The sequence below is a fragment of the Rhynchophorus ferrugineus genome, unplaced genomic scaffold (genome assembly GCF_030347505.1).
Source record: "Rhynchophorus ferrugineus isolate W39M unplaced genomic scaffold, kcgeb_rfMv2 rfM4, whole genome shotgun sequence".
In the NCBI taxonomy this organism is placed as follows: Eukaryota; Metazoa; Arthropoda; class Insecta; order Coleoptera; family Curculionidae; genus Rhynchophorus; species Rhynchophorus ferrugineus.
The window spans coordinates 37,919,732-37,945,912 of record NW_027472583.1 but is presented as its reverse complement, the minus strand read 5'-3'; the positions used below and the strand labels follow the sequence as shown (position 1 = coordinate 37,945,912).

The window sequence follows — 26,181 nt, the reverse complement described above, 5'->3', positions numbered from 1 at the left end:
CTACTGGCTGACAATATCAATTAGTTATTGCAAAACCCTATAAAATCTTCGATTGTTTTAGTGTCAACCCTACGTCATCGATATCATCAATAAATTGCTAAAATATTTTAGAAACAAAGTTATATTGATGTAAGATAGACAGTTAAATGCGTACTTATAAAATATATTCAAATCACAGCAGGTAGTAATCTGGACATATATGTTTAATGAAAAATCATTAACTATCTTACAGATAGCCCTATCACTGACATATTCCTTTGAAACTAGGTATTAGGTATTTAAAAAATAATACTTTGAGGATAACGAATATACGAGGAATTTGTCAGTTAAGGATCGAAAAAAATTATCTAATACTATATTTTTTACTTAAAAATATATCACAAACATAATGTAATTTGATGCTTAAATACAGTACTGATATTTGAGGAAAATTAAACCATTTTGGGTAATCTTTTCAATTCGTGAGTTAACCAGATAGCGGTTGAAAGAAGTAGTAATGATCCGCTCTGATGAGTGGCTGCTATAGAAGTAGGAACATATGTAAGTAACGTTGTGATTCCTAAAGCAACCTATAAGAGATTTGAACATAATAAATATGTCTAAGCCACAATATTGTGAAAAGATACCTGAAGGTAACCAGCAACAACTAAAGCAGTCGCTGCAACATAGGCTCTCCTAGGTAGGACACGCCTTCTACTGAAAAACCATAAAGCTGTGACTAAACCCAACGTGGTAGTTCCCAAAATTCTGTGATCGAATTGTACAGTCGTGGGATTTTCTGTCAAATTAACCAGTTTCGGGCTGTATGCCAAAATATCGTCGGGGACCCATTTATCAGCCATCTTCGGAAACGAGTTATAAACTAAACCAGCATCTAATCCAGCAACAAAGGCACCTACGTGAAGAGTGAACCAAATAAATAATTATTATTCTATCCATCAACACTTTCATCACCTGATACAGCTGTAAGGAATATCATTCCTTTTGTGGTATGTGCGAACATTCTGAACTTTCTGCTAGCTTTAAGTATTGCGTTACTGCTAAAATGTACTGTTTCAGCTGGCAACAATTCATTAAGGGAAGACCACAGCAACAGTGTGTATAACAAAAAGGCTAAACTTAAATGACTGGCCAAACGATACTGTGATACACGAGGAACGTCGTTTTCACCATGAAAGCGTTCTTCTAGACCGGATTTAACCATATACCAGCCCATAAGACCCTTGAAAAGTAGATAAGCAGATAAAATTAAGACAATTTCAATATTTATTTGCATTACTTGGAGGCCAATTAGAGTTCCAAATGCCAATACTCTTTTCTTCATGGCAGGCGTAAAACGTCCTTTTGACCAAAAGTACACAGCTGGTATTAGAAAAACACCGCCTATTAATCGTCCCCACTGCCTATGTCCATATTCCATATGCCAAATAAATTTAAATTCTGATAATGTCATTTCACGATTTTTTCTAATGGATAACTGTATCAATAACTATAGCATTTTTTCACACAAAGCAACTTACATTCTGAATTCAGGATACTGTTTGTATTTGGCAAATTCTTCTTCCCACTCTTGTTCTGTACGTGGCATTTTTTCTCCAAGTAGCTTCCATGTAACCATCGAGAGACCAGACTCAGTCAATCTTGTTACACCACCTAAAATAAGATATAGAATATTCTATAATAATTCTATAGATATTAAATATAAATATTCTACATGTATAGTGTACATTATTTAAACTCTGGAGGAAATCATGGCACTATTTAATAAGGAAGAAAATAAACATTATTGTTAGTTTAAAGTGAGTTTTATTATACACCCTTTGTTTTTTTCAAAATTTCTTCCATAACAATATATATACTTTTTAAAACACCATAGTAAACACTTATACCTAAAACAACTGCTACAAAAACCATTCCACTACAAGTTAGCAACCAGTAGCCAACTGATTTGGATCCTTTCTGTGGCGAACTTGCACTAAATCTTTGAGATACTGCGTATTCCTGTTAAAAATATATTAAAATTAATAATGAAGTAATTGATAATAGATAAATAAACAATAACCTTTATTGAGTTTTTCCATAACGGTTGGTGACGTTTATATAGTAAATTAGCATAGCTTCTTAAAGGTGTAACTTTATTTAAATTTCTTGATGTAATTCTTAATAATGATGGAGCGAATCTAGAGAAAGTGCATAACCTGGAGATGGATGACATCGTTTGCTATTTCCTGTAATATAATTTAATGATTAAATGAACATAAAAAATATTGCATACAAAACTTTTTTTTTCATTGCATTTAGGAAAAACAAAGATTAAAATGGAGCCAGTAAAAAGTTAATAGTTACAGATTATCAAAACAAATCTTAACTTATTGTAAACAAAATAATAATCTTAAGTATTATTGCGCAAATTGAAATATTAGTAAATTTTTAATAAACAAGTAAAACTTTGTTATTATTTTAATCCAGTATTTCCAAATTAATTATTTTAAATAAAATAAGTGTAAAAGTTAGTAATCCTAATTCCTAATAATCTAACCTAAGTATTAAAATCTAACCTAGCTATTACAATTAACTATTAAAAATATTATTAAATTACCTCTGATTAAAAATATATTTAACAAAAATATTTTACTTAAGGTTTTTGTATCATAAACTCATTATCTCAAATTATAACTTTTAATACTTTGTATTTTTTATTGTTATATACCACCAATTATATATCGATACTTCTTGTCGGATATATCGATAGTAAATTCTGATTATCGAACTTTTAGTTGCAAAGTAAAATATCAACATTGAAAACCAAGGATTTTCGAAGGGGGTATCGAACTTTTCAACGTAGAAAAGTATGATTGGAGCGAAAAAAAAACGATATATGTATCGACTTTTGTGGTTTGATTTTTTTCTCTCCAATATTGTAAAATTACTTCATGGCTGAAGTTTTTAACAGAGGATGATTTAGGAATTGTTTTATTTACATATTATCTAATATCTCTATAATCCCAATACATAATTATAAATAATTTCAATTTTGTCAACGCTACATTAGTATTATTCCGTCATGTTCTAAAAAATAAACAAATTAAAAAGTATTCTTTTTTGCAAAACTAAAGGATGAAGTTAATGTCATCTTTAACACCGCAAATAATCCAATATTATCCAAAAATGACGATTATTTATATTATATTGGTTTAATACTAATATATAATTTAATTACTAATATATAATATTAATACTAATATAATTTAATTATTATTTTAATAAGTTTTATGATGAAATACATCGATAGTAGCCCAAACTAATATTTATTTTCTTCTGTGTTTTACCAGACATACTCAATAAGTGAAGAAACATACAACATAATTGTAGTTTAATTCAAACTTATTATTTATATATAGGAAGCTGCTTTGATTTGTAATAATAATCAATTATGGATATTAATAACCATCATGAATAACTTATTATTTAAACATTCTAAGGTAATTATAATGGACGTAAACTAACTTAAATTATTGTTTAACCCCTCTCTTGTTATAATAATATTTTACCAAATTTCTATTTTATTACCGTACATATTTAAATTCCCTCGTAATTTCGATTAATTTATCAGTGTTTATGTCAAGGTTTACTTATCTTTAAAAGAACGTAGGAACAACTTAAGGAAACATATATTTGGCTTATATTTGCTTTTTTCTTTTTGTTATCGTCGGAAATTCAAGTTATGATAAGTATATAAACTATACTATGAATATGGAAGCAAAAAATGAATTATTTGAAACATTTAAAAACATGAGTTATGGAGAAAACAAGGAACACACTACCGATGGCGCGGTAAGTTACTAAAAAACAAAGATGGATCATTGTTGAGAATGCAATATTTGTTTAGGAATGGTTGCAATTATTAGAAATATCTAACCAATATCATACTGTGGAAGAATTATTGAAAAATCAAAAAACTACCACCTATAAGATTGATCGACATCATATAATCGAGTAAGGCACTTGGTTTATTTAAATAGTTAATTTAGAACAAGTTTATTGTAGATTTGTAAAAGAAATAAAAAATAAATCAAATATTATTACTCAAATTGAGATATTGGCTAGAGGTATCTTGTCAGAAGATACAAAAAAGTCAGTTAATATTTTAATTCAATATCTTAATTATTACTCTAATTTTATAAAAACTAAGGATGATAATACTACACTGAAAGGTAATTCCTTAAGTTTTAATCTTACATTTAACTTGTATTACAAGTACAAGAAATAATATTCTGTAAGCTTACTTTTAATTTTAGTTATTTGTCTCTTTAAACATCATAATCATATGTTCAAAATACATAATTTTATTATTTTTTTAAATAAATCTATTTTAGGCACACATGTAGCTGTTTTGGATGATAAAAGTCCACTATGGATATTAGGTATTGTAATTGCACCAAGTTTAGCAGCGAAAAATAGAATTATTTTACAAACAGGCCTAAAATTTGCTGTGATTTTGAAATTTATTTTAGAAATAGCTAAAAAAGTGGGGTATATATTTATTCAAGGGCTATATACTTCAAATACTTATTTAATTTTATTTTAAGAATACCAGAAGATTTCTTAGTACTTATGTCATCAGGTGATGACATTGATATTCAATCTTATTTTAATAATGAACATGTGTCTATTATTACACTGTGTACAGACCTGTTGAGCGAACATTATAAATGCATCAATAATGTCTATAATAAGAAAATATTAGTTTGTAAGTATTAAAATAAATGGCAATATCAGATATGAGCAGTTATGTTTTACAGTGTCATCTTATAAAAGTTGTTCAATTATTTTTGATGATGCCGATTTGGATTCTTCTGTTGACAGTATTATCTCAGCTACATGGGGAAATCAAGGAACAGTAATAAAAATTAAAACTAAATTTATGTTATGAAATATTTTATTAAATAGTATTTTACAGCTTCCTTGGTCTATTGATACAGTTATAGTTCAAGAAAATATTTTTAAGAAAGTGGTAGACAAGTTGAAACAGCGGCTACAAAAAATTAAAGTTGATAAAGGAAATGATAAAAATGCAGATATATCATACCCAAAAGTTTATCTACAAGATCATATTCAAAAAGCAAAATCTTTAGGCATAGAAGTTTATCAGTGCCATACTACAGAAAATACTTTTCAGCCAACTTTAATAATAGGTGAGATTAGCATAGGTATGAGATACATATTTAGATGACTAAATATTTCATATTTTAAAGGCTCCAAAGTTTCAACAAACAATGTCATCGAGGCGCCAGAGAATACTGGTGCCTTAACATTGATTCCTTTTCGTTTTATTGATGAGGCCATCAATTTAGCAAATAATTCTAGACAAGGTTTAGGAATTTCAATTTGGGCTGAAAAAATTGGTTTGATTAATGAAGTTGCCAGAAAATTAAAAGTAAGTTTAATGAAATTTTGGTAAGTTTTAAAGGTATTATTGACTCAACTTTAGGTGAATAATGTATGGGTCAATAGTCATGGATTATTTTCACCAGAAATACCATTAACACCATATAAAGACAGTGGTGTAGGTTGTTTCAGTTCAGAGTTAGGTAATAGTAATAGTTTATTTCTCTGATTGTGTCATAAATGTATTGTTTGTAGGATTTTTGGAATATTCTGATAATGTCATAAAAAAAATCAGTAGTTCAAATGACCAATCTACTTTTAGCAATGACGAAAAAATTAAAAATATAGTGAAGTCTGCTAAACTAGCTGTGAATTTCTGGTGTAAGAAATCATTATTGGAAAGGAGACTTATTTTTAAACAACTTCAAGGTGCCATTAAATTAGAACATTTAGAAGAAGCTTTTGATGAAGGGTTCAATAATGTACCACAGTTTGGTGTCTATACTATTGATGGTTACAATGTAGCATCTTTAAAGGAACCTAGAGGAGTTATTGTTATTGAATTTCGAAAAGCCACTTATTGTCAAAGCTTCAAAATTTTAATAGCTGGTCTATTAGAAGGTATAACTAAATAGAAAACAAAACATTTGTTTTACTTATTTAATTGCAGGCAATGCAATTATTATATTAAATGAAGTGCCGGAACTTGGAGAAGTGTTTGAAATATTTCACAAACAGTTACCAAAAGGTATATTGTCAGTTTTTCCTTACACTTTGGATGCCGTCAACACGTGTGCGCTTGATCAACGAATAGATGGGTATTTTTCTACTGAAAGAAATATGGTTTTTGGTTCTCTGCCTTTAGTGCAATCCAAATTATTTGGATTAACAGTTGACGATTGGCGCGACAGTTTCAGAAAAACAATATTGGTTAAAAACGTGTGGACCAATATTGGAGAATCATTTCAGTGCAACATTTAACTATTGTTAATATACATTATTTGTTTTTGTTACCTGACCCCAATATATATATTCAAAATCAAAACTGGTAATTTTGTTATACTTCTTCTTTACGTTTTGCTAGCCTATATTCATTACTTTACGTGTTAAGGTCAGTATTGGTGACGTTTATGTTTGTCAATATGACGTGTCTAACCGCAATTTTTCTATAAACGATGCAATTTGATTATTCGTTTTGTTGATTGAAAGTAGACAGCAATATGAAGACGGTGCTTGTAATTTGGGCTTTTTCAAATTTGTTTCTAATTGTAAGATGTCAACGACCACCACCGGGAGTTAATCCACAACATTATCAACAGCAACAGGTAATTTAATTTTGAACATATGGTTGATTATATATTTATGATATAAAACAAATTTATTAAAGCAAAAGCGTTCACTCTTGAATTAAAATATTAATATAGATCTTATGCTTTTTCAGTATCAAGTTCCACAACAACAATATCAGCAAGTCCCACAGCAACAATATCAACAGGTGCCTCAACAACAATACCAACAAGTACCACAACAACAGCAGTTTCAGCAAGTTCCCCAACAACAATTTCAACAAATGCCAGTCCAACAGGTACCAGTTCAACAAGCACCTGTTCAGCAACAGCAGCAGGTACCTCAAGCACAAGTAATTAAATTGACTCTTTAAATATTTTTCCAATTGCTGTGACTATTTTTGTTGTAGGCACCACATCACCATGCTCCACATGGACAGCAGCACTTGTTAAATGTTCAGAATTTGGAACATGAAAAGGAGTAAGTTTATTTTCATATGTTTTATTGCAAATATATAATTGAAAATTTAAAGACATTTAGCTGAACATCTCCATGTTCAAGTTGATACTAGCAAAATGTCAGAGCAAGAGCTCCAGTTTCATTATTTCAAAATGCATGACTCTGACAATAATAATAAGTTGGATGGCTGTGAATTAATAAAATCATTAATCCACTGGCATGGTAAGTTTTTATCTTCATATAATTTTCATGCAGTTTGTGGGGCTTTTTGTGTGTTACTTAACAGCATTGTTGTTTATGTGATTGTGGTTTATGTTTGTTATTTTAGAGCAGGGCAGTAAAGAAAAACAAGGGCAAATTGAGGAGAAAATCTTCAAAGATGAGGAATTGGTCAATTTAATTGATCCTATCTTAAATGTTGATGATGGAAATAAAGATGGATATATTGATTATCCTGAGTTTATAAAGGCTCAACAGAAAGCTGCTGGACAACCAAAAACGCAAGGATAGGGATTTGTTATTTATTTATTGTGTTCAGTGGAAAAAATGGATTAAGGGATTTTTCAGTTAAATAAAATTAAAAATATATTGAAATATGTATTTGGGGAGTAACAATTGCTATTTATAAATTCCGATGGATTTAGAACTGTGATATATTAGTGAAGAATATACACAATGTTAGTTGTCATATTTGAAAAGTTGCAATGAAAAGCATTTTACTGCCATTTGATTGTGAACATGTATATTCTCATATCTGTGGTATATGCAACCATTCCTGTCATTTGCTTTTGTCTAGTAATATCACATTTCAATATATTTTAATACAAAAAATTACTATTTATGGTTTTAAAAACTACTTTCGTCCAAGACAAAGACTTCTTAATAATAAATCAGTTGTTTTGTTATTTTCTTCTAGTTTAGGTTGTGAACTACTTAAGAACAAATTTTTGTATTTTTAAATTGTTTAATAAAACATTAACATGATATTTACTATTATTAATATTAAATCTTTTTTATTTCTGAGAATTTAACATTGTCAGAAGTTATCTGCAGGGTAGCACAACATTAATTGTCAAAAATGTGGTAACAATTTGAAGATGAGCTGTTGTGTGATTAAGTTGTAATGCTTTTTTTGTGGGTGATGTAATTCAGTAATACTATCCTGTCATTAAGATAGTCGAAGGATACAAAGATGTTTAGTCAAAAGATATACAAAACATTATGTACTCTATCGACATTTTTCAATAAATTGGAACGGTCGTGCTTTGACAGCATCCGTTTGATGTCTTTATTATTCAATCACTGCAGTTATGCTCAGTGGACGCTAAGATGGATATTCTGAATGATCAATTTGAATATATAATTATCTTTCATAGGGGATACATTAACTGACCACTAAGTTTTACTTAAGCCATTGCTCAACTCCGACTGGGTCTAAATAGCAGCCATTGAAAATTGAACAACTCGATCCATGTTATCGTGAAAAAAAACTGTTTTTAAGTAATTCATGAAAAATGTGGTAATTGTTGTGATTAACCTAACGTCATAACAACTTAATTATTTTGATGTCTAACTACAGGTCATATTCCCGTCACATAAAGAAAGTTTTATCATGTAAAACTAATGTTTGCTCAGTACACGTTGTGTTGTATGCGCTTTTCTTTTTGTTAAGACGGGTAGTTCACCAACTGCGACTATATATAGTTTTATCAAAAAAAAATTGTTTTTAGTTGAGGAAAAAAAAGACAAAGAAGAAAAAATTGGCGAAATATATTCGGACGACCATCTTCAAAGCTTAGTAGATAATTTGTTAAAGATGGCAGACAAAAACTACGACGGCTTTGTGGACTGGATGGAATTTAAACAATATCAATAAATCGGATTGTTATTTTATGTACATTAAAACAAATGCTACTGTACTATTTTTTATTTTTTGGCAAAAACCTGTCCAATACATTGTATGGTTTACTCTTGACTTTATTTTTCTGCACTTTAGGTAAAATGTTTTTAGTAGCCTGAATGAATTCCTAAAACAGAAACATATTATTAAAGCAAGTATTGAAAAATATATAAAACTCGCCTTTTTGGCCTGTTCCTGTATTATTTTCTTATTCTTTGCAAGCTGAACTGAACCTCCTTTTCCTTTAGCTTTGTTCCTTGGTGCATAAGACATTTTTGGTGGTTTTAAATACTGCATTAAATAAATAAATAATTAGTTATTATTGTTATTCCATAAAACTGGTTTTAATACACACCAATAATTTTTTCTTCGCTTCCACCTTATCTCTCAATGATGGAACGTCTACTTCTGCTATTATAGTTGGGTCCAGAGTAATAAGATCAGGTTGAACCTGTAAATATTATAAAAATTAAAATCTTCATATCATTATGGTTATTTTAATTTTACCTTGTCCAATAATGCCTTAACTTCAGCTTCTCGTCTTTGAGATTTACTCTGGAATGGATTGACCTCAAGAGTGTCAATATTAGGTTCTCCACTACCAGGTACAAGTAAACTTGTGAAACCTTTAGCTGTTGACACACCCAGAACATCCTCAAATGGGCAGAAATTAAAGTTGCTTATAGGGTTGTTGAACCGATGTCTTAAGTATGGCCTTTTTTCTGCTGATGTACAACAATCTCTAAATAAAGTTATTATTTATTTTTGGTAATTTCAGTTTCACATAATTTTGTAAACAAAATCAGTTCTTACTTGTATACTTCAACTATATTGCCAAAACCTACTGCTAACATTTTACTCTGTGAAAATGCTAGATTTGTAGCAGAATTTATTAATTTATATTCTTGTACTGGACCTTCTAATTTTCTTACATCCCAAATTTTCAATTCTCTATTACTGGCTGATGTTGACATATACCTTGAATATAAAATTTGTAATTATTATAGTTAGTTTTTTTCTTATACTTACATGCCAGTGGAATCTACATCCACTGCCATAATTGGTGCTTTATGGCATAACATTTTGGCCAGAGGCTCCCTGGTGTTTGGGCTCCACATTGAAACTACACCTTTAGCATGACCTAAGCACAGGCAAGCATTCCATGGATTCTGTGTTAAAACACTTAAACGACCCAAGTTTGTATTATATTGTGAAATTAACTGACCAATAGAAACATCCAACCAACTTAAATAACCTTCCTCACTCTAGAAATTGATAATGAGCTGAATAATGAAAAAAAAAAAACAATATAAGAAGGCTTACACAGGTTGATAATAAAAAGTGATATGGTAGAAACTCCATTCTTGAAACTTTATTGAGCTTTTTAACACAATGCAACTCAATACCCTGATTGTCATAGATATATACCCAATCTTTTTGAGCTACTGCAAACATTGTTTCTACATGTAAGAAAGATACATCATGTACACTTTCCATTACATTTATTTCACAGTGTAATCTTTTAGTAATCCAATCAAAAGCTGCTACGTGGCCTTTTTTCCCACCTATAACTAGATGTCTTCCATTTCTAGTATACCTCGATCTAAAATATATAAATTTTATTCTGCTGCATATTGTACTGCTATAACCTACCTATAAGGACCGAATTCTAATTTTAATTCAAATTGTTTTGCTGCTGAGGTGATATCAACACTATCTTTAATTGTTTTCTGGGTAAATTGTGTTGTTGTTTCACCAACGTCTGCTTCAAGGTATCCTGAATCTTCAGTTAACAGTACCTATAAAATATATTATTTCTATACAATACTAATTTTTCTAAGATTCTTTTACATACCTCGGTCTTGGCAGATAGCTCTGCAGCGAATTTAATGTTATCTTCTTTTTTTTCAATCTTCTTCCGATGAATTTTTGTATGAACTTTTGATATGTTAACACCTTCTCCTCTTGAATATTTATCAAGAGTTTCTTTTGGCATTTCATATCTCTTTTTGGTAACATCTTTTGGTTTGTTGGTGTTATATATTTGCTTTTTATTTTTAATAATTTTTTTTTTCTGTACTTTGCCTTTCCTAAATTTTTGTTTCCTCTGATCTTCTTGGCGACGACCCCAAGGCTTTGTTTTTATGTTTGTTACATCGAATTCAATTACAGTTGATGCCTTCATTTTGCGGCTTTTCAGCGTTTTCTGCTCAATTACAACAGATTGATATTAATATTGAATATGGTATGTGATAATTTATTATTATTAACAACTGTACGTGATAATATATTTGTATTGGCAGTTTTCTTTATATTTTACTTTACCTCTTCTATATATAAATATTATTCAATTTATTCAAATATTAGGTTAAATTTTATACTAAAAGTACCTATCACAGAATAAGTAACAGTTTCGTATTATGTGGTACGTACTATAAATTCACTATTTGAGGTTATTATTTTGAAACTTGAATGTCAAAAGATAAGTGCCATATTTCACACGTGTTGACTTAAAAGAACTACTATTAAATCCTTAAATATCGATATAACATAATATCGATATTTTTTTCGCCCCTACTCCTACTTAAAGTCATAAATTAAGAAGAAAATGGTTGTCGTATAACCTCGCGATAATTTTTGGCGGTAAATATTTTTAATTTTAAGATTTTTATTAGAAGTGATAAAAATGGATACAAACGCGAGACGTAGAAGAATACACACTGCGGTTGTTTCAACAGACGCAGGAATCTATAATCATGATTTAAGTTTGTATAGCGACTTTCCGAAAAATCCATTGGGTCTTCCGGAATTTGAAGAATTAGCTTTAGAAAGACTCCAACTTTTAAGGATAATCGAAAATGCAGCTTTGAAAGGTCATAAAATGTATAGCGATGATTGGAGGAATTGTATCAAAGAGGATTTAGTTAAGAATAATCTTAAAAAATATGTGCGACTAATGAATGGCGCAAATGGACAAGGTGGTGCAGATTTTCAAGCCAGGCGTGCTGATCACTTGTCTCATTATATATTGAGGCTAGCATATTGCCGCAGTGAAGATTTAAGAAGGTGGTTTTTATCTCGTGAAATGGAATGGTTTAAAATAAAATTTATGGCTCAAACATCAGCAGGTGCTTAAGAAATAATTATTCTATAACAAATGCCGAATAAAAATACCTTTTTTCTTTAAATAGGAGTTATGCAGTTTTTAAATATTAATAGTTTAAAGTATATGCCAATCTCTAATGACATTAAGGATGACATCAAAAGTGAATTGATGGATTCTACACCAGGTTTATCTCATGCTGTTCTAAGCACAATTGATATTTATAAAGTTCCTTTTACTGACGTTTTACCTTTGATTAAGAGTAGAAGGACATATTTGAAGGAAGGGTGAACTTAGTCTATTTTCAATAACAGGCAGAGCATTTATGATTTTTTTGTAGGTATGCTTTTATTCCCATGTCAGACTTAGTAGTATGTATTCAATCAAAATTTAGAGCTACTTTAAGTGAAAGCTTAAATCAAATTAATCATAGATTATCTAATGTTGATGATGATAGACTTAATGATTTGTTATGCAATTTGCACAATACTTACACTGGAAAAGAATATATTGAAAATCCTAACAAGGTAACTAAATTTTTATTAAGCGTTAGCAAATATAAATATTTGTTTACAGGATGCTGTGGATATAGGAGATTTAAATGATTATTCAAAAAAACACTTCCCACTATGCATGAGACATTTACATGAAGTTTTAAGAGCAAATCACCATTTACGGCATTCAGGCAGATTGATATATGGCTTGTTCTTAAAGTCAATAGGTAAAACAAATAAAATGTTTTAATTATTATAAAAAATAATATTGTTATAGGAGTACTATATGAACAGTTTATTGAGTTTTGGCGTCAAGAGTTCACAAAAATTATGGACAATAATAAGTTTGATAAAGATTATCTTTACAACTTTAATCATCAGTTTGGTAAAGTGGGCAAAATGGTTAGTTATGCCCCGTACAGTTGTATAAAAATAATAATGGGTAATGTTGGGCCAGGTGAAGCGCATGGGTGCCCTTTTAAACATTGGGATGTGTCATATTTAAAGACTAAATTAAATGAATATGGTGGTACACAAGAGAGTAAGAGTCCATAATCCATATGTATTTACCATTTTTCAGCAATTTGTATTTTAGGCATTCAAGAAGTCATAAACTTAGTGACAAATGGTCATTACCAAATTGCATGTACAAAGTATTTTGAGTGTGCACATGGCCAACCTCCTGTGAATAGCATAAATCACCCCAATCAATACTTTGAAGAGAGTATGACTTTAATAAAAGGAAGAAATAAAGACAAATAAGATTTTTTAAATATATTTTATCAAATTTTAAGTTATTTAATTTTATATAGTTATAATAAAATGTATCAAGAGGAAATTTATTTTCAATTTTCTGTTTTATGGTTTCCACAGTCTTACCAAACCATCTTCACTATAAGAACAGAGCAAATTTTGATGAGGGTGGTGAGCTATACCAATAACGTCTTTCTCATGGATCTAAAATTTATAGATGTTACTTCATTGTCAAATTATAGGGAGTGATACTTACATTTAAAGTTCTTTCTAATTTACCAGAAACTGTGGAGAAACAGTATAAAACCATATCTTCACCTACACAATATATCCAATCTCCTCTTGGAGAAACTGTTGAACATACAAAATCACCTCCCTGTCTTTTCCCACTAGCAAAGGATCTCACAATCTGAAATATAATCAATTGAGACAATATAATTTTTTTAAATACAAGATTACCTGTCCCTGTAAATTAACAATAACAACAGTGTTACTTCTATTGCAAACTACAAAATGTTCAGGATTTTTTGCAAAATTATGAATGTTGTTTACAGTACAATCACTGGATCCTAATGATTTAAAAGTGTTTATACATTCTGTAGTTTTTATGCTCCAAACTTTAACAGTACCATCTGAGGAAGCACTATAAAAATATATTAATCATTATGATTTATGCATTTAATTTGATTTGTAACTTACCTTAATATATTGTGACCATCTTGTGTAAAAATAACTTCATTCACAAAAGATGTATGGCCTCTGAATTCTTTTAAAGTCTTTCCAGACTTCAAGCCATGAATTCTAAATATGAACTTAATTAATTTTTTGTAGAAATAATATCCAGATGTTATATTACCTTATAGCATGATCAAAGGATGCACTTAACACTTGGCTATTATCTCTTGAAAACTGCAAACAAGTGATGCCTTTGGTATGTGCTTTCTCTATTTTTCTTAAACACTGACCAGTGCTAATTCTCCATACTTTAATCCTGCCAGTTTGTGATCCGGAAACTAACATTTCACTGTCTCTTGAAAATGCCATACATAACACAGCATGTTCCATCATCATGAAATTTTCCTGTAAATTTTAAACTATAAAAATCAATTTTAAAATATGTTAATCCCTCTACCTGAGCTTGGTATTTTAAATCCTTCCTTATTTTTCCAGTTGTAAAATTCCAAACTTCAATAATACCATCCACACTACCAGTTACCAGATATTGTCCATCTGGAGAAAACCTTGCACATTCTACGTGGGACTTCTGACCAAACTTGATTTGCTTAGCCATTTGTGTAGGAAATGTTTCATCTTCTTGTTCTCTAACTGCTGCTTTTCCTCTAAATAAATCAATAGTGGTTCCAGGAGGAAGTAGACCTTGATGTTGCTGCCATTTTAAAGCTTGTCCAAGTAATGCTAGTAAGCGTGAAGATGGTACAACAGATACCTCCCCTGAGAGGGCATGAGCAATAGCTGCTCTTCTTTTTTCTTTACTACTTCCATCAGGGTAAGCTTCTCTTGGATCAAAATAAGATCTTGCTAATAAATTTTCTATAAACACATATTTATATAGTTACAAAGTACAAAACTCAAATAGTGATAATCTACCTAAATGTATGTATCTTTCAGGTTCATTCTGTTTTAACATAATCATTGGGTCAGTTTGACGTAATAATGACCTAGCAGCTCCTAATTCCCTCAATTCAATAAGTTCTAAAACAATCTAAAAAAATATTTACAATAACATATTATATTTTTCCTATTTTGAAATATACCTGTTCATATAGATCAATTAACTTTTTATCCGGTAATTTGAGGGACTGAATAGCTTTCAATACAGTATCCCAGTGTCCATTATTTATATCTGCACAAAATCCATCTACACTGTCAACAGTATTTAATGTTACACCAGTTTCTTCCTACAAATAAAATAAAATATATCTGTTATGACATCATTATCAAAATGCTTACTTGAAGGGTGTGTAATGTTCTAAATAAGTTTGATTCTTTTAAATACTGTTGAATAAGACGAATAACGCTAAAAACCAAGGTATTATTATGGTTTAAATAATTTATTTATACTACATACTCTGCAGATTCTATTTCTATAGACATATTAATATACTAAATGTATATCTAAACTCTGAATAATATAATGCTAATATGTTTTTATTTTACACAATATAATATACACAATATCGATTTCATAGGTTAGGATAGGAATGCAGAAAAAACATCGATAATTTTTTATAACAAGAAATATCGATAGTTATAAAGGAGAGTAAGGAAGCAGTGTTTTATTTCACCTCTCGACCATCAATTTCTTTTTTGATGTAAAATAGAATTGTGTTGCAAAATCTTTGATACGAAAATTTAGGGTTTTTTGAATGAGTATATCACAAAACACAGAGGAATTCTCAATATTTTATGGGGCGTATCGAAGCGTTTTACCATTTCTTTCTCAGATCATAAAATAATTTTGCGCTGGAGGGAAGAATCCTTATTATTTTGATTTCCGAATTATATATATTTATAAATCTCAAAATCTTCAAATAAAAGTACGATACTCCCCTTTATAAATCCTAGTGTTTAATATTGATTAGTGTTGGGAACAATCGACTGAAATCAACTATTGACTGTTCAGTAATTGACTACTTTTTACTATCAACTATTTCAGTCGCTAATTTTGGTTCGACTGTTTTTACTAGTAACTGTTTTCAGTCGCTATTTTCGGTCTGACTGATTTTATAACTATTTACTATCGACTGTTTCAGTCGTTTACTTTTAGTTACTATTTTCGGTTTCATTCGACTCATTTTTAACATTCTGGTCTTCCGTCCTAACAGCGACCTTGAAAGTAATGCGCCGAATTTATGCTTATATAGATTTATATATAATATATGTGGTTTTATGTTTTTTTTTGTAGTTTGCTTGTGAATAACTATATATTGTAAATTAATATAGCAGCATTTTGGAACGCTAGTTTTCGAGGGCAAAAAATTAAATTGTAAATGATAAATAGTAAGATACTTTTGACTGGCATAATAGGTAATACTTTGGACTGTTATAATAGGTAATACATTTTTGATAAACTTTCACAATTTTTGTCCAAGCCTCTTGTTTGTCGAAAGTTTTTTCCTAAAATCTTGAAAACTAAAATTAGGTTCCAAAGGTTTCAGACATTGCATAGATTCAAAAGATTTGAAGAATTTTTTACAGTAGCAGTTGTTAAATTTCTTTTAAAAATATTAACCCTAAAGATGTGAATAAAATATATTAAATATTTGTAATAAATACATTTTCTGATAGGAAAACTCTACTTTAATATTCAACAATTTATTTTATTGGCTATTAAAAAGAATACCACAGTTTTTATTTGTTAATGAATGGACTATCTTAACAGAATGTGTTCAACTTTTAATACCCATTGAAATAATGACCACCGAGTTATCTGGTGAAAGATATCCCAACAATGTCTTTAATTATATGGTTAATAAGAGGACTGGAACATTCCATCAAATCCAAGATTTTAACAAGTGAATGGGGGAAAAATGGTAAAATTTTCTATTAGATGTCATCAATAAAAGACTGGCAATTTTAGAAATAAATACGATATGCGGGAAATCCACATTTTTAGATCCTTGATATAAAAAGGATTTGGTATTACAAATAATGCTGAGGCGATACAAAAAGTTTTCACAAAATAGGTATCTTCTATTCTAACTTCAAAAAATTCAAGACAAAACTACTGACCAAAAATGTATTGACATCTGGAGATATTTTGATAAAAAAATGGCTAGAATGAAAGAAGTAATTGCTCCAAGTACTGCAGCAACTTTACAGATTTAGCAGCATTTGGAATTTCAATTGATTGGGCGTGTAGAAAACCCATTGGATTTTGGCAAACCCTTAAATGAAACTACCTGAATTATATCAGTTACACATAAAATATTCCTCTATATCCGCAACATCTATCCCCTGGGAACGAGTTTTTTCAAAATCTGGGCAAATAATTAACGATCGAAGAAATAGCCTCACGGGAGAAAAGCTGAACATGATAATATTCCCAGTAATTTAAAAACATTTCCGTTCAAAAATTAATAAAACTTTTATTTAAAAAGGGTTTGGTAGTTATTGTACGATCATTTTTAGGTTCATCATGGTTTAGATTTTTCAATGATTAGGTATACGTTTACATTTTATTTAGTAGTTATGGTTATTGAAAATCTTTAGTTTTTAGGTTTTATTTAAGTTGTATGGTACTATTTATATTTATTATGCTATGTTATTTAAAAATAGAAATTAATATATTAAAACATGATAAAACCTTTGTGGTGTTATTATTCCATTCCTTTTTACACATCCACAGAACATTCAGTATAAAAGTAATCCTACTTCCTTTAAAATCATTTTATTTATTACATGATAATAGAAATTAGTAATTTTTTTTCCTTTTCTTTTTTAAATTTATCAAGTGAATGAATATTTATATATCTCTGTCTCGCTTATACTACCATTAGAGAATATAAAGACATTTAAAATTAACTGCTCCAAGCATTTATCTCTCATTTTATACAGACAAGAATTGGTACATCTTCGTCTGACATCACTAATGGAAAAAAATAGTCGAACCGTGCATTTTTTTGACTATCGACTGTTTTCAGTCGATAGTTCCCAACGCTAATATTGAAATATAGTAGTGTTGGGAACAATCGACTGTTCAGTAATTGACTAGTTTTTACTATCGACTAGTTCCGTCGCTATTTTTGGTTCGACTGATTTTATTACTATTTACTATCGACTGTTTCAGTCGTTTACTTTTAGTTACTATTTTCGGTTCTACTATCAGGGGTGTGCAACTACAATGGTAAGTAGTGGGGCAAAGTTTCGCTTAGTCCAATCATTGGCGGCGCTGACAACGCGAATTTGATTGGTTAGTTTAAAATAGTTATGTAGAAACCTGTAAGGAAAATACTTTGCTTTGATTGGTCTGCCATTTCCCCTGATTATTTCGTGACGTCACATTTATTGGCCAATAGTATTTAAATAAAAATCAAATTTAAATTTTAAAATTAATTTATTAAAATAAAATCCTATACAAGTATACATAAGTGTAAATAATATAAATATATATAAACAAAAAGCAAAAAAAAAACAATTATGAACTCTATTCTAGGCAATATTAAAATATCTATAATTCTTCTATAAGGCCTTCCCATATATGTTTAGTGCCATCAATTTTATGGGATCTATTAGAGTTCTAACTTATCTTGATATATTGAAGGTAAACTTTAAATCCTTTCCTGTTGATATTACATTAACTTCATTAAACCAAAAATACAATCAAACCTCAGAATAACTTAAAATTTTGTCTTGAAAATCATTATGGATTGGACAGTCGAAACACTAAAAATGTATGTGTTTTTTAAAAATATTTAGATTTTAGAGTATTTTTTTAGATTTTAGAGTAGTCTAGTAGCGCCACACACGTAAATGTGTCAGGCCAGGGATTTTAGAGTATTTAATCTGTGGAACTACTTAATATAGAATATAGACAAATACTGCATGTTGTCTCTTTTTCAGAAGTTTTGTTAAATAGCCTGAAATAAGACTAAAATACAATATTAGACTTTTGTTTTCCTCAGAGCAAAATTCTCTGGAACTGAAAATATAGACTTAACTGGTGATTTAACAACCTCAAGTGGTACTAGATCTCCCGTTAAAAAAGAATATAAGTTATCTAACATGTTCATCTTCTTCACAATTTTCTCCGGGAGAATGATGTGAAAAAATTGAAATGATGAGCCCTTTTAAAAATTTCTCGAACATACTAGGGGAAGGATGCTGTTTCTATCTCTATGACCTCTAATAGATCCAACAAAAATCTTTAAGCAATTTTGGTTAAGATTTGTTAAACAAATGTAGTTATTTGTAAATTTAGACAAAATAGATTTCTTTAAGTTAATAAATCCCCTAAAAGTAGCAATTAAATTTTTAATTGATGGCACCATAACAAATATTTTCTTAAAAAGGCAATCAAATTTAAATATATAATTCCTCTACTATAAAATGATTGAACACTGATTGTTCTAAAAAGTTAAAGTATTGCAAATATTTTAGGGGTATTTTACAACTAAAAGTAGTATTTATTACTACTAATTATCCAGTTATATTAATTATTACCTTCTTGTAAGACTTCTTTATGTAGAGACATCACACTGACAACATACGCACAACTTGGTAGATTAATTGAATTTTATTACTACTAACATCTTCATAAGTTTTTGAATTTCTGTAAACAAACAATATATAAACAGACATGTAGTAGATAGATAATTTTATATGTACCTGATAAAACCAATGATGGATATGCATTTACCCAAATACCTGTTCGTGAAGGAAGGATAATTCTAAATTTTTCACTAATATGTCCATAACAAACACCATGACGTTGATATATTTGCATTGTGGTTTAACCAGGTAACTTACTACTATTTACTTGATCAACCCATTTTTGGAAAGGAGCGAGATCATTCTTTGGGAAACGATGTCTAATTTCCGTAGTAGAATTTTACCCCGGTACACTACATCTTTTACTACACTGACGTATTGTCATCAATTTTTATATTATTACCCCATAATAATTAATGTAAAACAGAAAATATGCACAACGTAAAACGAAAATTTCGTGATCTAAACAAAAACCATAACCTACAAACAACAAACATAAAAATGGACGCCCATAGAAAATGCTGATTTCACACAATTTGATAGACCAATCACATTTCATGTTAGTGGCGGCACCTGGAATTTAAACTGCCAATCACAATTTGCGATCGCAGCGCTACAGTTGATTGAACTAAACAAAACATTTTCCCAAAGTCGCCTATACCCTGAAATTTCTATTTTTTCTATGTCTACTATTTCATTCGGCTGATTTTTAACATTCTGGCCTTCCGTCTTAGCCGCGACCTTGAAATTAATGCGCCGAATTTATGCTTATATAGATTTATATATAATATATGTGGTTTTATGTTTTTTTTTTGTAGTTTGCTTGTGAATAACTAGATATTGTAAATTAATATAGCAGCATTTTGGAACGTTAGTTTCGAGGGCAAAAAATTTAATTGTAAATGATAAATAGTAAGATTCTTTTGACTGGTATAATAGGTAATACTTTTTTAATAAACTTTCACGATTTTTGTCCCAGCCTTTTGTTTGTCAAAGCTTTTTTCCTAAAATATTGAAAACTAAAATTAGGTTCCAAAGGTTTTAGAAATTGCATCGATTCCAAAAGATTCGAAGTTTTTGCGGTAACAGTTGTTAAATTTCTTTTAAAAATATTAACGGTGAAGAGGTGAATAAAGTATATTAAATATTTGTAATAAATACATTTTCTGATAGGAAAACTCTGCTTTAATATTCAACAACTTTTATTTTGATGGCTATTAAGAAGACCACCACAATTTTTATTTGTTGACGAATGGACTATCTTAACAGGCTGTGTTCAACATTTTTTAGCCCCTTGAAATAATGACCACCGAGTTATCTGATAAAAGATGTCTTTAAATATACCGTTAATAAGGGGACTGCAGTATTCCACCAAATCCAGGATTTTAGCAAGTCAATTAGATGTCATCAATAAAAGACTGACAATTTTAGAAATGAACACAATATGCGGGAAATCTCCATTTTTAGATCCTAGACTTAAAAAGCAGGATTTGGTATTGCAAATAATGCTGAGGCGATACAAAAGGTTATCATAAAAGAGGTATCTTCCATTCTAACTTGAAAAAATACAAATATCTTTCCATAACTCGAAATTCAAGACACAACTACTGACCAAGAATGTATTCACATCTGAAGATATTTTGATAAAAAAATGTCTAGAATGAAAGAAGTAATTACTCCAAGTACTGTAACAACATTACAGATTAAGCAGTATTTGGAAATGGCATTTATTGGGCGTTTAGAAAACCCATTGGATTTTTGGCAAGCCCATAAAATGACACTACGTGAATTATATCAGTTACACTTCAACTACCTATCGGAACGAGTTTTTTCAAAATCTGGGCAAATACTTAACGATCGAAGAAATCGCCTCACAGGAGAAAAGTTGAACATGATAATATTCACAGTAATTTAAACATATTTCCGTTCAAAAATAAATAAAACTTTTATTTAAAAAGGGTCTGGTAGTTATTGTACGATCATTTTTAGGTTCATCATGGATTAGATTTTTCAATGATTAGGTATACGTTTACATTTTATTTAGTAGTTATGGTTATTGAAAATCTTTAGTTTTTAAGTTGTATTGTACTATTTATATTTATTATACTATGTTATTTAAAAATAGCAATTAATATATTATAACACGATAAAACATTTGTGGTGTTATTATTCCATGCCTTTTTACACATCCACAGAACATTCAGTATAAAAGTAATCCTACTTCCTTTAAAATTATATTATTTATTACATGTTAATAGAAATTTGTATTTTTTTTTGTTTCTTTATACATATCTGCCTGGCTTATACTACCGTTGGAGAATATAAAGACATTTAAAATTAACTGCTCCAAGTATTTATCTCAGTCCTTTTCTATCTCACATTTTATACAGACAAGAATTCGTACATTTTCGTCTGACATCACGAATGGAAAAAAACAATCGAACCGGGCATTGGACTGATTTGTAATTACTATTTTCAGTCGCTATTTTTTTAACTATCGACTGTTTTGCCTATCGCTATTGACTGTTTCGACTGTTTTCAGTTGATAGTTCTCAATCTATCCTAATATATAGGCATCTTTATGCCATTTGCCTTAACACTGTGAAATATTTTTCTGATATGAATAAAATCTTCATTTAAAACACGTTTATTAAAATTACATTATACATATTTATAATATATTTTGTCACAATATATTAAAGGATACACATATATTAATATAATTATTATTTTATCACAATGATATGAGAAATGAGGATAAACTTATTTATTTGGTGTGTTAAACTGTGTAATCAAACTTAAACTGGAATGTTTTAAATTTGCCAAAATAATATTTTGGATACATTTATAACTATAAGATTCACTTTCATCAAAGCAGTTCATGATAGATGTGAATGCCTCATTCATTGTTTCTTTAATTATCTTGCTTGAATCATTACTAGTACTTGATGTAATGCTGTTTTTAGAATAATTATTCAGTAGTTCCTGTTGTTCTTTACATTTGTCCTCATATTCATTTATTTTTAAATGAGCATCATCCAATTTTGATTTTAATTCATCTATTTCACTTGATAAAATCGATTTATATATTTCATTTTCTTTGTGGTATTTTTCAAGTCTTTGCATATCAATATTTTGTTTCTCTATGAATTCATTTTTGTCATCTATTTCTGATTTTAATAGTTCTATTTCTTTTTCCTTTTCATTTAATTTATTTTTGAGAAAATTTACTTCAACAGATAAACTATTTGCCCCAAAGGCTCTTTCCTGTTCATCACAAAGTTCCTTGCACTTATTATTATAACTTTTTTTTAAATCCTGATGTTCATTTTTGAGCTGATCCAATTCCATTGTTAGATTTTCAATTTTTAAATTGAGACATTTTACTTTGGATTTGGCTTGTTTGAATTCTTCTCTATTAATGTTATGTCCTGAACCTTGGTTGCTTAATACAGTACTTAATTTCATATTAATTTCAGCTATGTTACTTTTTAATTCTGCATTTTGTGCAATTAAAAAATTGTTCATGTACTCAGGCATTGTTTGTGTTAAAACCATCCCTTGCGGATAGAGCATCATGTGATTGTTACCCAACATTTGATTGTTGTTTGAAAGCTCAGTACTCAGAACTAATTTATTTTCACTAGTTGGAGTGTTTAAGAATTTTCTTTCATGTAAGACACCATTGGATTTTTTAAATTTACGAGGTGTGACACTTGGTTTAGTATCACTGTAACTTGATTCAGTTTCAGAATCAGACTGAAATGTGGTATATTTATTTTCAATAATAGTTTTAGGTAATATAGGCTGTCCCATTTTAGTTATTCTTGTTAGAACTTCATTTTTTTGCTGTATCTCAGGACTCTCGAGTGATTTATTTATATCTACAGTTTGATGTGGTTGTTTAGTTCTTTCTGTATCACTTGTTTCATTACTGTTTTCAGATGTATTTAGGACAATGATACATTTTTGTTTTGGTAATTCCTTTAGGAAACTATCATACTCTTCTATGGTCATAAAACCCAAATTCCAGAAACATCTGGTTCTGTCATAGAAACCAATAAAATTATTACTATATTTAAAAAATGACATTGTTTTATTTAAGGTTTCTCTTATTAATATATTTGTTTTTTCCTTATAAACAATTAGTTCATTATTTTCCTGACCTTGTTTTCCAATAATTGCCACTATATGTTTTCCTTGCAACTTAGACTCCCCATTTTCTCTAAAAATTAATGAATAATATTTTCACACGCTAATCTAACAATTAATACTTTACAGTTTCCATAAATGTATTACTTTTGCTAAAATAACTGACGATTGATTTTCATTTTTATCAATCAAATCGTTTGGTTTATTCTCAGTGGGTCTTGGTTGTTTTGGTGCTTTGTAAGATAAATTTGCATTGTGCTCTAAGGACTGAGTATTAAATATAGAAAATAAATTGGAGCTAAAATCATCGGAATAATAATTGAAATGTATAATTTGATTATATTTTTACCTGGAACTGGGAGTAAAGTCATCATCATCAATTTCAAACATTTTAAGACGTTTGTTTTTATTATTGTTATCTACAACTAACCTATCTTATAATTGTCAAAATGCAAGTTTCGATAAAATTTTTACTGGTTGCCTATTGTTTCAATAATTTACAAAATTATCAGGTCATACACTATCTAATAATCAAAACCAAGAACATAAAATAATATTATATTTTTCTTAACCTAAGATCTGTATAAATATGTTATAAATTATAATCTTGTCGGTATCGGAAACTAGGTACGTCTATTCTATTACAAACGGAATTATTCGATAAGCTGTTGCAACTAAAGGGGTTTGTGGAAAATATTCCACAGCTTTGGCTATTAATATTATTGGTATATAAATTTTCAGGGTTATATTGAGGATAAGAACATTTCCAGGGCATGATATACTGAATATCGGTACTGGTATGCGAAGAATGCGTCTGATAATGAAAGGTAGCTTTTTCAATATTGTGCGCATCAGGTTTTAAGGGAATTCCTATCTGCGACGAAGTCTTTGGAGGTAGTTTGGATGACAATGACACATTTTGTAGAGTCAGGCTCCTTTCGTTTCGACGAAATTTAGCTCGCCTGTTCTGGAACCACACCTGAAAATAATTAACATAAATTTAAAAATATATTCTCATTTATTCAATGTTTATATTCACTTACTTGAACTCTGGCCTCACTTAAGCTTACTTTTGAAGCCAAATCCTCCCGTACAAAGGCATCGGGATAGTGTGTTTTTTCAAAGACCTTTTCTAAAGCTGCTAATTGCGCAGTTGTGAATGTGGTTCGATTTCTTCGGGGTTTCTTGTTTTGTTTATCGATCGTGCTGTAATCTGAAACAATATAATAACAATTAAATTTATTTATATTTCAAATAGACAAGGTCGAGCGCTTAGAGTAACCAATTAACACAATTAACTCCAAACATCATCTTAACACGGGAACAATTATTAAAATTACAGATCACCCTCTTCGAAATGAAAAATTCAATGAATGAATCAATGGAAGGATAAAGGAAGCTCCCCAAGATGGCTCGGAGCTACGCGTATTGATACATCAAATACAGGCTCGCAACGAAGAGTCCACACGATAAAACGAATTATAGAGCAAATGATGAAAATTGAAAAGGAAAAAAACAAACACAGGACAAAATGGAACAAGAAACATAACAGACACCAGGCCACCAGAGAAGAGGAAAAGGGAGGTACTGGGAACTCTACTGTTTCTTCATGTAGTGAATAGGACTTGGAAAAACAACAAACTGCTGGAACTACTAACACATCAACCCAGGTCAACCCAATATCCCAAAAGAAGGAAGGAAGAATCTACGGGAGAAAACCAAATCTATAGAAATCGTCCGTATATTTAAAAACAATACAAACGAATTCGGCAACACGAGGACAAGAGCCAAGGGATTCTATCTCATAACCACTGACGACTACAGACTGGTAATCAAGATCCTGGAGGAGAGGAAGTATCCTCTCTACTGCTTCGCATCCTTACAAGAGAGGCAACTCAAGGGTGTCATCAGAGACCTACTGGAATCAATAACAGACGACCATGTTAGAGAAGCACCCCAGGAAAAGTGATTCCATCCATCTCTCGTACATAGATGCAGGACAAAAGTCGAAGTCGCCATTTCACTCACCCAGGTCATAGTGCCCAGAGACGAGCACTACATATTCTAAATTGAATACCTGTTCGACCAGAGAGTAACAGTTGAGTCCCAAAGAGGCACCGGGCAGTCGGCACAATACCTCAACTGCCTCCAAGAACATGGAAGAACATATGGACGCTCCTCCAAGAACTGTGGAACCTCACCAAAATGCATGAAATGCGTCGGTAACTTTGAGTCCAGATACTGTAAAAAGTACAGAAAAACGACAGCCAAGTCTTCCAACTGCGAAACTACCAGTAACGACAAGGGACGTTGTGATTGAGGAAATCTGGGGAGATTTTGCTGCTCTCGCCAACAAAATATCTTGTCTTATCGGTTAATTTAATCCCGAACAAAACAATAATTAAAAAACCGAC

At 30.0% G+C, this 26,181-nt stretch overlaps 8 protein-coding genes and 1 long non-coding RNA gene across 15 annotated transcripts in view; 3 read left to right on the top strand and 6 right to left on the bottom strand.

Annotated features, from left to right (window-relative positions):
* Positions 1-105: 105 nt before the first annotated feature.
* LOC143195077 (heme A synthase COX15) lies at positions 106-2,759 on the bottom strand. Of its 3 annotated transcripts, none has more exons than XM_076401931.1 (8): positions 2,600-2,759; positions 2,063-2,228; positions 1,890-2,001; positions 1,521-1,653; positions 1,280-1,466; positions 955-1,222; positions 627-895; positions 106-569 (listed from the first exon to the last, which is right to left on the bottom strand). In XM_076401931.1, the coding sequence occupies exons 2-8, from the start codon at positions 2,213-2,215 to the stop codon at positions 432-434; spliced, it is 1,260 nt and encodes a 419-aa protein (XP_076258046.1). In that variant the 5' UTR covers positions 2,216-2,228; positions 2,600-2,759; the 3' UTR covers positions 106-431. The 3 variants fall into 3 exon arrangements, with proteins under 3 accessions (XP_076258046.1, XP_076258048.1, XP_076258047.1); XM_076401933.1 differs by lacking the exon at positions 2,600-2,759 and adding an exon at positions 2,540-2,555; XM_076401932.1 differs by lacking the exon at positions 2,600-2,759 and adding an exon at positions 2,281-2,548.
* Positions 2,760-3,050: 291 nt separating this feature from the next.
* On the top strand, positions 3,051-6,433 carry LOC143195072 (uncharacterized). The gene is made up of 11 exons (XM_076401925.1): positions 3,051-3,834; positions 3,890-3,996; positions 4,048-4,214; positions 4,377-4,533; positions 4,590-4,750; positions 4,803-4,900; positions 4,961-5,195; positions 5,256-5,437; positions 5,492-5,591; positions 5,644-6,009; positions 6,059-6,433. Exons 1-11 carry the CDS (start codon positions 3,748-3,750, stop codon positions 6,367-6,369), a joined length of 1,971 nt encoding a protein of 656 aa, XP_076258040.1. The 5' UTR covers positions 3,051-3,747; the 3' UTR covers positions 6,370-6,433.
* Positions 6,434-6,514: 81 nt separating this feature from the next.
* LOC143195079 (uncharacterized) lies at positions 6,515-9,053 on the top strand. Of its 2 annotated transcripts, none has more exons than XM_076401936.1 (5): positions 6,515-6,713; positions 6,830-7,027; positions 7,085-7,155; positions 7,208-7,356; positions 7,463-9,053. In XM_076401936.1, exons 1-5 carry the CDS (start codon positions 6,609-6,611, stop codon positions 7,642-7,644), a joined length of 705 nt encoding a protein of 234 aa, XP_076258051.1. In that variant the 5' UTR covers positions 6,515-6,608; the 3' UTR covers positions 7,645-9,053. The 2 variants fall into 2 exon arrangements, with proteins under 2 accessions (XP_076258051.1, XP_076258053.1); XM_076401938.1 differs by having other exon boundaries at positions 6,521-6,713; positions 8,865-9,053.
* LOC143195073 (WD repeat-containing protein 46) lies at positions 9,047-11,508 on the bottom strand. Its single transcript, XM_076401926.1, has 10 exons — positions 11,360-11,508; positions 10,890-11,240; positions 10,688-10,833; positions 10,358-10,637; positions 10,064-10,299; positions 9,848-10,012; positions 9,542-9,776; positions 9,390-9,485; positions 9,215-9,325; positions 9,047-9,161 (listed from the first exon to the last, which is right to left on the bottom strand). Exons 2-10 carry the CDS (start codon positions 11,217-11,219, stop codon positions 9,054-9,056), a joined length of 1,707 nt encoding a protein of 568 aa, XP_076258041.1. The 5' UTR covers positions 11,220-11,240; positions 11,360-11,508; the 3' UTR covers positions 9,047-9,053.
* A 125-nt stretch (positions 11,509-11,633) lies between these two features.
* Prim2 (DNA primase subunit 2) lies at positions 11,634-13,469 on the top strand. Its single transcript, XM_076401930.1, has 6 exons — positions 11,634-12,162; positions 12,226-12,424; positions 12,478-12,664; positions 12,714-12,858; positions 12,909-13,172; positions 13,227-13,469. Exons 1-6 carry the CDS (start codon positions 11,721-11,723, stop codon positions 13,391-13,393), a joined length of 1,404 nt encoding a protein of 467 aa, XP_076258045.1. The 5' UTR covers positions 11,634-11,720; the 3' UTR covers positions 13,394-13,469.
* Smu1 (Smu1 spliceosomal factor) lies at positions 13,391-15,625 on the bottom strand. The gene is made up of 10 exons (XM_076401929.1): positions 15,474-15,625; positions 15,356-15,422; positions 15,160-15,303; positions 14,993-15,107; positions 14,517-14,935; positions 14,241-14,464; positions 14,084-14,185; positions 13,844-14,027; positions 13,641-13,793; positions 13,391-13,588 (listed from the first exon to the last, which is right to left on the bottom strand). The coding sequence occupies exons 1-10, from the start codon at positions 15,497-15,499 to the stop codon at positions 13,490-13,492; spliced, it is 1,533 nt and encodes a 510-aa protein (XP_076258044.1). The 5' UTR covers positions 15,500-15,625; the 3' UTR covers positions 13,391-13,489.
* Positions 15,626-18,658: 3,033 nt separating this feature from the next.
* On the bottom strand, positions 18,659-19,872 carry LOC143195062 (uncharacterized). Of its 3 annotated transcripts, none has more exons than XR_013005455.1 (3): positions 19,733-19,872; positions 19,568-19,676; positions 18,659-18,790 (listed from the first exon to the last, which is right to left on the bottom strand). It is a non-coding gene; the product is annotated as an uncharacterized LOC143195062 (long non-coding RNA). The 3 variants fall into 3 exon arrangements; XR_013005454.1 differs by lacking the exon at positions 18,659-18,790 and adding an exon at positions 19,337-19,473; XR_013005453.1 differs by lacking the exon at positions 18,659-18,790 and adding an exon at positions 19,381-19,517.
* Positions 19,873-22,246: 2,374 nt separating this feature from the next.
* LOC143195039 (uncharacterized) lies at positions 22,247-24,202 on the bottom strand. Of its 2 annotated transcripts, XM_076401886.1 has the most exons (3): positions 24,117-24,202; positions 23,895-24,065; positions 22,247-23,840 (listed from the first exon to the last, which is right to left on the bottom strand). In XM_076401886.1, exons 1-3 carry the CDS (start codon positions 24,155-24,157, stop codon positions 22,379-22,381), a joined length of 1,674 nt encoding a protein of 557 aa, XP_076258001.1. In that variant the 5' UTR covers positions 24,158-24,202; the 3' UTR covers positions 22,247-22,378. The 2 variants fall into 2 exon arrangements, with proteins under 2 accessions (XP_076258001.1, XP_076258002.1); XM_076401887.1 differs by lacking the exon at positions 24,117-24,202 and having other exon boundaries at positions 23,890-24,038.
* Positions 24,203-24,223: 21 nt separating this feature from the next.
* LOC143195048 (uncharacterized) overlaps positions 24,224-26,181 on the bottom strand; it is a 39,808-nt gene continuing 37,850 nt past the window's right edge. The window contains exons 3-4 of the mRNA XM_076401899.1: positions 24,811-24,980; positions 24,224-24,746 (exon numbers count right to left, since the gene is read on the bottom strand). Of these exons, the coding sequence (XP_076258014.1) occupies positions 24,360-24,746; positions 24,811-24,980 (557 nt within the window). The 3' untranslated portion in view covers positions 24,224-24,359. The remainder of the gene's footprint in view (positions 24,747-24,810; positions 24,981-26,181) is intronic.

Excerpts from the sequence above, each read along its gene's own strand:
- LOC143195077 (XM_076401931.1), bottom strand. The coding sequence starts at position 2,215 with ATGTCATCCATCTCCAGGTTATGCACTTTCTCTAGATTCGCTCCATCA. Across the intron at positions 2,002-2,062 it reads TATGGAAAAACTCAATAAAG|GAATACGCAGTATCTCAAAG; the intron begins GTTATTGTTTAT and ends TATTTTTAACAG. Across the intron at positions 570-626 it reads TTGTTGCTGGTTACCTTCAG|GTTGCTTTAGGAATCACAAC; the intron begins GTATCTTTTCAC and ends AATCTCTTATAG.
- Prim2 (XM_076401930.1), top strand. The coding sequence starts at position 11,721 with ATGGATACAAACGCGAGACGTAGAAGAATACACACTGCGGTTGTTTCA. Across the intron at positions 12,665-12,713 it reads ATATTGAAAATCCTAACAAG|GATGCTGTGGATATAGGAGA; the intron begins GTAACTAAATTT and ends ATTTGTTTACAG. Across the intron at positions 12,859-12,908 it reads CTTGTTCTTAAAGTCAATAG|GAGTACTATATGAACAGTTT; the intron begins GTAAAACAAATA and ends ATATTGTTATAG.
- LOC143195039 (XM_076401886.1), bottom strand. The coding sequence starts at position 24,157 with ATGTTTGAAATTGATGATGATGACTTTACTCCCAGTTCCAG. Across the intron at positions 24,066-24,116 it reads GACTTTACTCCCAGTTCCAG|CTCCAATTTATTTTCTATAT; the intron begins GTAAAAATATAA and ends CGATGATTTTAG. Across the intron at positions 23,841-23,894 it reads GTAATACATTTATGGAAACT|AGAAAATGGGGAGTCTAAGT; the intron begins GTAAAGTATTAA and ends ATTAATTTTTAG.
- LOC143195073 (XM_076401926.1), bottom strand. The coding sequence starts at position 11,219 with ATGAAGGCATCAACTGTAATTGAATTCGATGTAACAAACATAAAAACA. Across the intron at positions 10,013-10,063 it reads GATGTAGATTCCACTGGCAT|GTATATGTCAACATCAGCCA; the intron begins GTAAGTATAAGA and ends TTTATATTCAAG. Across the intron at positions 9,486-9,541 it reads TTAAGGCATTATTGGACAAG|GTTCAACCTGATCTTATTAC; the intron begins GTAAAATTAAAA and ends TAATATTTACAG.
- LOC143195079 (XM_076401936.1), top strand. The coding sequence starts at position 6,609 with ATGAAGACGGTGCTTGTAATTTGGGCTTTTTCAAATTTGTTTCTAATT. Across the intron at positions 7,028-7,084 it reads AGCAGGTACCTCAAGCACAA|GCACCACATCACCATGCTCC; the intron begins GTAATTAAATTG and ends TTTTTGTTGTAG. Across the intron at positions 7,357-7,462 it reads ATCATTAATCCACTGGCATG|AGCAGGGCAGTAAAGAAAAA; the intron begins GTAAGTTTTTAT and ends TTGTTATTTTAG.
- Smu1 (XM_076401929.1), bottom strand. The coding sequence starts at position 15,499 with ATGTCTATAGAAATAGAATCTGCAGA. Across the intron at positions 14,186-14,240 it reads TCCTTTGATCATGCTATAAG|AATTCATGGCTTGAAGTCTG; the intron begins GTAATATAACAT and ends GTTCATATTTAG. Across the intron at positions 14,028-14,083 it reads GATGGTCACAATATATTAAG|TGCTTCCTCAGATGGTACTG; the intron begins GTAAGTTACAAA and ends ATATTTTTATAG.
- LOC143195072 (XM_076401925.1), top strand. The coding sequence starts at position 3,748 with ATGAATATGGAAGCAAAAAATGAATTATTTGAAACATTTAAAAACATG. Across the intron at positions 4,534-4,589 it reads GAAATAGCTAAAAAAGTGGG|AATACCAGAAGATTTCTTAG; the intron begins GTATATATTTAT and ends TTTTATTTTAAG. Across the intron at positions 4,901-4,960 it reads CATGGGGAAATCAAGGAACA|CTTCCTTGGTCTATTGATAC; the intron begins GTAATAAAAATT and ends AGTATTTTACAG.